The sequence below is a fragment of the Tachypleus tridentatus genome, chromosome 3 (assembly GCF_004210375.1).
Source record: "Tachypleus tridentatus isolate NWPU-2018 chromosome 3, ASM421037v1, whole genome shotgun sequence".
Taxonomy (NCBI): domain Eukaryota; kingdom Metazoa; phylum Arthropoda; class Merostomata; order Xiphosura; family Limulidae; genus Tachypleus; species Tachypleus tridentatus.
In genome coordinates, this window is record NC_134827.1 from 111,275,705 (window position 1) to 111,286,742 (window position 11,038).

At 38.1% G+C, this 11,038-nt stretch overlaps 1 protein-coding gene across 1 annotated transcript in view; it reads right to left on the bottom strand.

Moving 5' to 3' along the window:
• Positions 1-11,038, bottom strand: part of LOC143245971 (epithelial discoidin domain-containing receptor 1-like) — a 38,502-nt gene that overhangs the window by 450 nt on the left and 27,014 nt on the right. The window contains 6 exon segments of the mRNA XM_076492223.1: positions 3,570-3,804; positions 6,190-6,500; positions 6,815-7,000; positions 7,002-7,126; positions 9,251-9,404; positions 10,710-10,909. Coding sequence (XP_076348338.1) covers positions 3,570-3,804; positions 6,190-6,500; positions 6,815-7,000; positions 7,002-7,126; positions 9,251-9,404; positions 10,710-10,909 — 1,211 coding nt within the window.

Below are 11,038 nucleotides of genomic sequence, written 5' to 3' on the forward strand. Positions count from 1 at the left end.
CAACTGCTTATGCCTAAAGTAAATGGAAAAGACCTATTTTTCTCTTCAAACTTTGCTTTTGTGATCTGGGAGCGTATTACGAAAACATGATGGGAGACTATATTTGGTGGCTGATACGTGAAAGTGATTTACATTACAGTCCCAAATCTCGAAAAAACTACTCACTTGTAAACATTTGTGTGTAACATTAGTATAAATACATGTAAATCTTGATTCATATGTTGTTTTATTCAGACCTTATGTAAATGAAAATGTGCAAATTTGCCTGTTTTTACATATAAAATATGTTAATATCTAAATTTCATTATCGAGGTCACAAAGCAAAGTTTGAAGGGAATAATGGTCATTTTCTTTACTTTTACAACATAAGCAATTAATAAATAACACATACTATCCAGGAACAAAATCTGTGTTACATAGTGTAATAACACATACTATCCAGGAACACAATTTGTGTTACATAGTGTAATAACACATACTATCCAGGAACACAATTTGTGTTACACAGTGTTATACATCGTTGTTTATTTTCCTAATGTTAAATATGAAGACTGACAGTTTACTGGAAATAATGTGATGAATTACATATGTATACACACACTAGTATGTTTTACAGTAAACTAACAAAACTAAACTAAAAAGTATTAAATAAGATAAAAACTAGAGTACAAAACTAAACGTATTAGTTTTTACTTCGCTCCTATTTCCCTATGTTCAACGTATTTCAACAAGGTCATCACAAAAGGTACTTTATGTTGCTGTAAACAAGGTCATCACAAAAGGTACTTTATGTTGCTGTAAACAAGGTCATCACACAAGGTACTTTATGTTGCTGTAAACAAGGTCATCACAAAAGGTACTTTATGTTGCTGTAAACAAGGTCATCACAAAAGGTACTTTATGTTGCTGTAAACAAGGTCATCACAAAGGTACTTTATGTTGCTGTAAACAAGGTCATCACAAAAGATACTTTATGTTGCTGTAAACAAGGTCATCACAAAAGGTATTTTATGTTGCTGTAAAAGGCCCAGCATGGCCAGGTGGTTATGGCACTCGACTCGCAATCTCGGGTTCGAATCCACGTCGCACCAAACATGCTCGCCCTTTCAGCCGTGATGGCGTTATAATGTGACTGTCACTCCCACTATTCGTTGGTAAAAGAGTAGCCCAAGAGTTGGCGGTGGGTGGTGATGACTAGCTGCCTTCCCTCTAGTCTTACACTACAACATTAGGGTCGTCTAGCACAGATAGCCCTCGTGTAGATTTGCGTGAAATTCAAACCAAACCAAAAGGTTACATGTGAATAACTTAGAGGAGCTTTCAACCCTAGTGGCCCCTCGTTAGTACAGCGGTAAGTCTACGGATTTACAACGCTAAAATCAGGGGTTCGATTCCCCTCGCTGGGCGCAGCAGATAGCCCGATGTGACTTTGTCATAAGGAAAACACACATTTAACCCCAGTAAATGAAATAATTTACCTTTATTATTGATGACAACCTAAAACTATTTTTACTTCTAATGTAAAGATACAGCAGATAGAAACATTTGTTGATTCTGAAAGACTCGTCTTAGAAGAGGCAAGTTTTTCGAATTTTCAACGTTCACTCGAAAGCGACGCGAAGTTCATATAAACTTAATAAATAATGAACGATGGTTTGATACCAAGTTTAATCAACCAGCATTAAAACTGAACATAATTAATGAGCCAAAGTTTTCCTGATTAGAAGTTAAAATTAGTTATTCAAATGCTACATTACTTGATTTAGAATTGAACCTAATTACTGAGCACACACCAAACTTCGCGTACTGATGTGTATGGTATAATTTACGGGATGACTAGCATCCGGTAAAACTGTTTTAACCTGTTCAGTTAGATGCAAACATTTAAGGTTTAAGCACATGTTTGTCTATTTACGATACATAAAACATAATGGCCGAGGGTAATCACTGTACCTAAAAAAAAAAAAGTTAATATATGCAAATAAAAGCAAGCGTTAAATATGAAGTTGTGAAGGTTCTTTCTTCTAATTGGACAGAAAGAATTACGTCATACTTTATATATCAAGGATATAAACCACTCGTACGGCTCATAAAACACAAGGAAAACCTCAATCAAATGAAAACAAGTAAGCAAGTCATGTTAAAGCGATATTTCTATATTTTGTTTTCTGTACAATAGTTTAAAATGTAATGTGAAAAAAAAAACACACAACAGTTATTAGGCATAGATGGCTTTTTGTCAGAAACATAAAAGTCCTAAACGACTACAAAAATAATATATATTGTATATATGCTGAAAGGGCGAGCATGTTTGGTGTGACGGCGATTGGAACCTGTGACTCTCGGGTCACGAGTCGAGTGCCTCAACTACCTGCCCATGCCGGCCCTTTTTGAAGAGATATTTAGTTTGGTTTGAATTTCGGGTAAAGCTACACGAGTGCTATCTGCGCTAGCCGTCCCTAATGTAGCAGTATAAGACTAGAAGGAAGGCAAACACTCTTTTAGCAACGAATAGTAGGGATGACCGTCACATTATAACGCCTCCACGGCTGAAAGGACGAGCATGTTTGGTGCGACGGGTATTCGAACTCACGACCATTAAATTACGAGTCGAGCGCCCTAACCACCTGGCCATACCAGGCAGTATGTTGTCATGATACCTTATCCTGTGAGCAACAGACTTGAAAATCAGACAGTATATAATGTTTGTGTTATTCTATTTTTTGTGATTCAATTTCTGGGTTGCAATCTTAAGAAATAAATGGTGACCTTTAAACTTTCAACTCAATGGAGTTATACAGATATATTTTATCAAAGTGACCTTTAAACTTTCAACTCAATGGAGTTATACAGATATATTTTATCAAAACATCTATGCTCTAGTCTCACCTTGGTACTGTTTAAAATTCTCGCAAGGTGAAAAGGCAAAAAACAAACAAAAAAACACGATAATTTTGGTTTCCAAGTTCTCAAGTTTGGCAAGGAACCCCTTCTTACATTAGTTTTATGACTCAGCTTTGAGGTAAATCCAAGGAAAATGTTTTACTACATCTTTGAACTCATATTTTCTGCTTTGATGGCATTAAACCTCTCAGTTAGTAAATTTCGAATCACCAAGCCGTTCAAACCGTGAGTGTTCTATACCAGTACATTCTTAAGTGTCAGGCTGTTTGGGCTAATTTTAATATTTACTAGGCCTAGCATAGCTTGGTGGTTAGAGCATTGGAGTTCAAATCCCGTCACTGAATATGCACGCCCTTTCATCAGCGTGGAGTCGTTATAACGTGACACTCAATTCCACTAAGCGTAAAGAGTGGCCGTAGAGACGACGGCGGGTGATTTTCACTATCTAATTTCCATGTGTTCTGCCGCTTCTAAATGAAAAGGAAGGAGGGAAGGCTACCGCAGCTATTGTCCAGTCGTTCTGCGCGAAGTTAAAAAATAAACAAGCAAAATCATATTTCTTACTAGAGTATAAACATTGTTAGGTTACAAAAAAATACAGGTACTAGTCTTTCGAATTTTGCACTATCAAAAAGAGAACAGATAAGATAGAAGTTGTTACCCACCAATAGAATGCTCTCCCAAGCCATCCACCTGATGGGCAGTACTGCTCTCCCTTCAATTCTATAATAGTCAGCGGTGTACAGCCCTCTGCTCATGCCGAAGTCTGCTACTTTGAGAGTGTACGCTCTGCCCACCAGGCAGTTTCGAGTTGCCAGGTCACGATGAACGAAGTTAAGAGATTCCAAGTACTTCATTCCCGAGGCTATCTGAGTTGCCATGTAGATAAGGCTGCCGTAGCTATTAGAGCAAAAAAGTAATTCAGACAGAAAGGAAAACAGATAAAGATTGGGTATGTCGCTGAAGTTTACCATAGCTGTGGGTAAGAAGTTAAAAAATACTAAGGAAATTTCCTTAAAAAACATAAAAATCAGTTAAACATTATTCGGATAGATAAACCTCTAAAGTTATTTTACCTACACTCACAGTTTACTCTAGATTTGTTATACCCACACTGCTAGCATGCTCTAGATTTGTTATACCACACTGCTAGCATGCTCTAGATTTGTTGTACCCACACTGCTAGTATGCTTTAGATTTGTTATACCACACTGCTAGTATGCTTTAGATTTGTTATACCACACTGCTAGTACGCTTTAGATTTGTTATACCACACTGCTAGTACGCTGTAGATTTGTTATACCCACACTGCTAGTACGCTGTAGATTTGTTATACCCTCACTGCTAGTACGCTGTAGATTTGTTATACCCACACTCCTAGTACGCTGTAGATTTGTTATACCCACACTGCTAGTACGCTGTAGATTTGTTATACCACACTGCTAGTACGCTTTAGATTTGTTATACCACACTGCTAGTACGCTTTAGATTTGTTATACCACACTGCTAGTACGCTGTAGATTTGTTATACCCACACTGCTAGTACGCTGTAGATTTGTTATACCCTCACTGCTAGTACGCTGTAGATTTGTTATACCTACACTGCTAGTACGCTGTAGATTTGTTATACCCACACTGCTAGTACGCTGTAGATTTGTTATACCCACACTGCTAGCATGCTCTAGATTTGTTATACCCACACTGCTAGTACGCTGTAGATTTGTTATACCCACACTGCTAGTACGCTGTAGATTTGTTATACCCTCACTGCTAGTACGCTGTAGATTTGTTATACCCGCACTGCTAGCATGCTTTGGATTTGTTATACCCACACTGCTAGCATGCTCTAGATTTGTTATACCCGCACTGCTAGCATGCTCTAGATTTGTTATACCCACACTGCTAGCATGCTCTAGATTTGTTATACCCTCACTGCTAGTACGCTTTAGATTTGTTATACCCTCACTGCTAGTACGCTTTAGATTTGTTATATCCTCACTGCTAGTATGCTTTAGATTTGTTATACCCACACTGCTAGTACGCTTTAGATTTGTTGTACCCGCACTGCTAGCATGCTTTAGATTTGTTATACCCGCACTGCTAGCATGCTCTTGATTTGTTATAACCACACTGCTAGTACGCTTTAGATTTGTTGTACCCGCACTGCTAGCATGCTTTAGATTTGTTATACCCGCACTGCTAGCATGCTCTAGATTTGTTATACCCGCACTGCTAGTACGCTTTAGATTTGTTATACCCACACTGCTAGCGTGCTTTAGATTTGTTATACCCACACTGCTAGCATGCTCTAGATTTGTTATACCCACACTGCTAGCATGCTCTAGATTTGTTATACCCGCACTGCTAGCATGCTTTGGATTTGTTATACCCACACTGCTAGCATGCTCTAGATTTGTTATACCCGCACTGCTAGCATGCTTTGATTTGTTATACCCGCACTGCTAGCATGCTTTGGATTTGTTATACCCACACTGCTAGCATGCTCTAGATTTGTTATACCCGCACTGCTAGCATGCTTTGGATTTGTTATACCCACACTGCTAGCATGCTCTAGATTTGTTATACCCGCACTGCTAGCATGCTTTAGATTTGTTATACCCACACTGCTAGCATGCTCTAGATTTGTTATACCCTCACTGCTAGTACGCTTTAGATTTGTTATACCCACACTGCTAGTACGCTTTAGATTTGTTATACCCTCACTGCTAGTATGCTTTAGATTTGTTATACCCACACTGCTAGTACGCTTTAGATTTGTTGTACCCACACTGCTAGTACGCTTTAGATTTGTTATACCCTCACTGCTAGTATGCTTTAGATTTATTATACCCACACTGGTAGAAGCTGTAGATTTGTTATACCCACACTGGTAGAAGCTGTAGATTTGTTATACCCACACTGCTAGAAGCTGTAGATTTATTATACCCTCACTGCTAGTATGCTTTAGATTTGTTATACCCTCACTGCTAGAAGCTGTAGATTTGTTATACCCTCACTGCTAGCGTGCTTTAAATTTGCTATACCCACACTGCTAGTTTAGATTTGTTATAAAAAATATTCGTTTCGTAACGCGATAGGTGTTAGTTAACAAAGTGATTTATTTTAAAATTTTCGTACTGGTTAGTTACGAAAACACACTCACTGTTAATGTACGTTTGGCTTGTTATGAATACATTCTTCTTTAGACTGGTGGTTTAAATTAATCAATAAATCGATTTAGTTTAACGTTTTGTATTCGTTGGTGTGAAGGATGAAGCGACCTACCTTAGAGTTTTGGCATTGACCGATCTGTAAGCGGCGCCATCAGGAACGTGTTGTTGAAGAAACTGGTTAAGGTCTCCGTTCTCCATGTATTCTACAATCATTGCCAAAGGTTCTTCGCGCGTGCAGACTCCCAGCACGTGTACGATATTTGGATCCCTGAGTCGGGAGAGAATCTTGACCTCCTTATAAAAGTCCGTCCTAGCTTGGTCAGAAGCGTCCTGTCGCAGTGTCTTGACCGCAACCAGGGTTTTGTTCCCGTAGCAAGGCACATCGACCAGTTCAGGGATCCCTTCTGCCTCACAGAGGTGGACCTGATTGAAATAAAAATCCTCTTAACAATAGCCCTTCAACAATGGCTGACTCTAACAATGATCAATACAATAAGGAACTACAAGAGTAGTAGTTTATTGTTGGGTTTCTCTGATGAGGGGAAATTTCCCGATATACAATTATGCCACATGCACTAATTTCTTATGACGGCCTATGTTAAGCCTTCTTGGTAAACGTCAGTCCCATTGATTAAGGAGTCAAAGCAACTGTAAATTACATACATATTTACTTACTAGTTTTTACGATGTCAGAAAGCTTAAGAACCAAAGTCAAAATCCAGATGAAAAATATTTACCTCTCCAAATTGACCTTCTCCGAGCTTCTCCAAAAATCTCAGTCTATGTCTCGTAATCTCCCGAACAGGATTTTCTTCTCTGTTGAGCATCTCTACGTTAGGTACAGCGTAGACGGTGCTGCCACTCACTCCCTGAATGTTGGGAAGTTTTACCACATCTGTAGCTGCATAGTGTTTCACAAGGAGGATGAGGTGGTTTGGGTAAAGTCTGGGGGAATGGGGGTTTGTTAAGGGGCGTGGGAGGCGGGTGACCTAGAGGCGTCGAAGGCTTCTGGACATCTGGAACAGCGTATTCTCTTGAAGTCGTCGAGTCTTGAGAAAAAATATATATATATTACGTATATATGACTCAGCAATAATGGTGTGTTCCATGACTAAAATAAAATCGATAAAACTTCAAACATTTTAAACTTTCATATTCAATCGTTGGTTGGTAAAAGACAGTTCCTGAAAAGCTAAATACTTCAATATTAAAACATATTACACTTCGAAGGACCACAGCATCACAAAGGACCTTTATTACTTTCTAGTTTCGGTTTTAAACAAGTTTCTATAATTAACATCGCTAAACATATTTCTTCTCCTTTTTTCTTTCCTCTGGTGAACATTGAGGCCCTTTCTTTCTTTCTTTCTTTTATATGCCCCCTGTGTCTCAGCGGCAAATCCCGAGAATTTATAACACTAAAAATCCCGTTCCCGTATTCGCAGTGGGCAGAGCACAGAAAGCCAGTTGTGTATACTTGCACTTAACAACAAACAATACCGGAAAAAAGTTTCAAAGAAACTGCTATAATTAATTAATTAAAAGTAAAATAACAAAACTCTTTTTTCACTCTTCCCTTTTCCCACGAGGGGGCAGACGGCGCAGATAACCCTCGAGCAGCTTTGCACGAAATTCGACGAACAACAACTGTGGTAAAAAATAAGAAACCAAATGATCAAATCTCTTGTTCTACAGCGATCAGAGGTAAGAAGCTGTCCTGAGACGGCTCCGCAATGACCAGTCTGTTGACCCTTTAGTTTCATCTGCAAGGAAGGCCGCCACTAAGGCAGTGTTTCCTGCCTGTTTCAATTCACTTTAAACAGTGTCATAGACAAAGAGGACACTGTATCGAATAGCCATGTTTTAAGGTTTTAATGAGTCCTTGGTCTTTATAACGATATATACTATTTCAAATTTGTGTGGTACATTTTTATTCCTGCCCTCTTAATTATAAAATATTTTAAAATTATTTTTATCTGGTTGTTTATAGACACGACAAGCTTCGTGTGTCCCTCCAAGCAACGTGTCTGCGGAGTTTCACCGCTAGAAACCGGGTTTCGACACCAGTGGTTGGAAGAGCACGAATAATAATAATAATACTTTTGTGTATGTTTGTGCTTAATAACAAATACCAACAGGTTTGGTGCTGGTAGCTTATACAGTTTCGTGTTGGGGAACCTTAACCACCATATTACCAGCATATTTTTACCACTAACGTTTGTCAGTGAACACCAAGTTGTATCGTTTTTTAACTTTAGATAGATGTGCTCCAAAGTTTGTGGTTCTGCCAGCAAAGTGTCTCTTTGCATCACATGAGTGAGTTTACAAATGCGTTCGTTTGCTGTGGAAGTCTCCGGTGAGAGGATGTAAAGCTAAAATCAGGGGTTTAATTCCATACGTTGGACATAACAGACAGTCCAATGTGGCTTTGTTATAAAACAAATAACATTGCTATGGAAACGGATAATTCGCGATATATCTGATCATTGACATCGTTGTTTCAGTGTGTGTTCACGAAGGTTATTGTTTAAAAGCTAATATTCAAGGTCCTCATTATTCAAAGAAACGATCTGTTTGTTTGTAGTTAAGCAAAAACCACGCAGTGGGTTACCTGCGCTGTGTCTACCACGGGTATCGAAACTCTATAGTCAAAGAACTTCTTTGCTAGTCTCCGTTTACCGAAACAAGACCAATAACGATTTGTTGGAATAGAAGAAAAAAAAAGAAAAACACTTTGTGTGTTTTTCTATAGCAAGGCCACATCGGGCTATCTGCTGAGCCCACCTAGGGAAATCGAACCCTTGATTTTATCGTTATAAATCCATAGACATACCGCTGTACTAGTGGGGGGGGGGCGAAAAACACTTCGATGTCGTGATTACAAAAAAACCCATAACATTCAAAATTCTAAAGTCAGTGGTTTCCTTTATGAAAAGGTTTTGTTTGGTTATGAATGAATAATGGAATTGACCGTAACATTATAACGCCCCCACGGCTGATAGGGCTAGCATGTTTGGTGTGACGGGGATTCGAACCCGTGACCCTCAGATTACGAGTCGAGTGCCTTAAACCACCTGGCCATGACAGGCCTAAGAAAATTATGAAATTTTGTTTTTAACTTTTCTTAATGGTCAATTTTTTTTTTCAGGTAAATTTTGTGATAATAGCCTTACCATTACTGTATAATCCTCCAAAAGGCTTGAAATCCTGGGGTTCCTGGTACAGAAGCTTGTCCGGGTCTGCATCATCCAGCGCCACCTGGCCGTAGACATTGCCATTAGCTTGACGTCCCACGGGTGAACACGGTGAATAGCTGATTCCCAGATCCTTGGTGAATCGCATAACACCGTACACCTGAAGTTACCATATGTACAAAGCTGCCCTCTCGCGACATTTGCTTTAAACCTTTCCCAAATTTACACCACCCCCCATTAAAATCTTTGTTTTTAAATAACTGAACACTTAAAGTATTCCACTGTACATTAACTATTAATTACATTAGTTGAACAATTTTGAACTGTTATTTAAATCATTACAAGATCAAAAGTATAAAATATAGAAATAATAATTATATTATTTTAATCTAACACTTCTACTGAATATAATTACCTTTAATTCTTTCTTTTTACATTTTATAATTTTCAGAAGATGTAACTATAAACAACTTTCGACCTCTTTCGAGAAATTTAAGAACGAAATAATAATATAACGTTACATTTTTTTTGGGGGGATATAAAGCGGGCGGATAAACATAAAATTATTTTTAAGTGACAACAAGCATTTGGTGAAGTCAGCACAAAACAAATTTAGACGCATTTATTATTTTTTTAACCAATACCAAATTTAAAAGTCATTAAAAAGCTGTAAATTAGCCAACTGATGGCTTTAATACAAACTAATACTAGAATGGAGTAACTTGGTTTACCTTCATGTTGATGATGACTTTAGATTAGGTTAAAGATCAGTCAAATTAGTCAACTGGTGGCTCCAATACAAACTAACACTAGAATGGAGTAACTTGGTTTACCTTCATGTTGATGATGACTTTAGATTAGGTTAAAGATCAGTCAAATTAGTCAACTGGTGGCTCCAATACAAACTAACACTAGAATGGAGTAACTTGGTTTACCTTCATGTTGATGATGACTTTAGATTAGGGTTAAAAATCAGTCAAATTAGCCAACTGGTGGCTCCAATACAAACTAATACTAGAATGGAGTAACTTGGCTTACCTTCATGTTGATGATGACTTTAGATTAGGGTTAAAAATCAGTCAAATTAGCCAACTGGTGGCTCCAATACAAACTAATACTAGAATGGAGTAACTTGGTTTACCTTCATGTTGATGATGACTTTAGATTAGGGTTAAAAATCAGTCAAAGTAACCAACTGGTGGCTCCAATACAAACTGATACTAGAGTGGAATAACTTGGCTTACCTTCATGTTGATGATGAATTTAGATCAGGGTTAAAAATCAGTCAAATTAGCCAACTGGTGGCTCCAATACAAACTAATACTACAATGGAGTAACTTGGCTTACCTTCATGTTGATTACGACTTTAGTTTAGGGTTAAATTAACCAACTGATAGTCCAATACAAACTAATACTAGAATGGAGTAACTTGGCTTACCTTCATATTGATGGTAACTCGGTTTTCAACAGGTTTGAACATAGTATGTGGTGTTGCATGCTTTCTTCGTCGGTTCCGAGCAATGATGATAAAGATGACAATGATGAGAAGAAGTATTACAGCAGCAAGAACACCGATCACTAACCCCACATACTGACTGGATAAGGAGTCATCATTCACTGCTGTACTGACTGGAATTCAAACAAAGGTTTCAACCAATAAAAAAGAAGCAATGTGAAGACATGTACTGACTGGAATTACAACAAAGGTTTCAACCAATAAGAAAGAAGCAATGTGAAGATATGTACTGATTGGAATTACAACAAAGG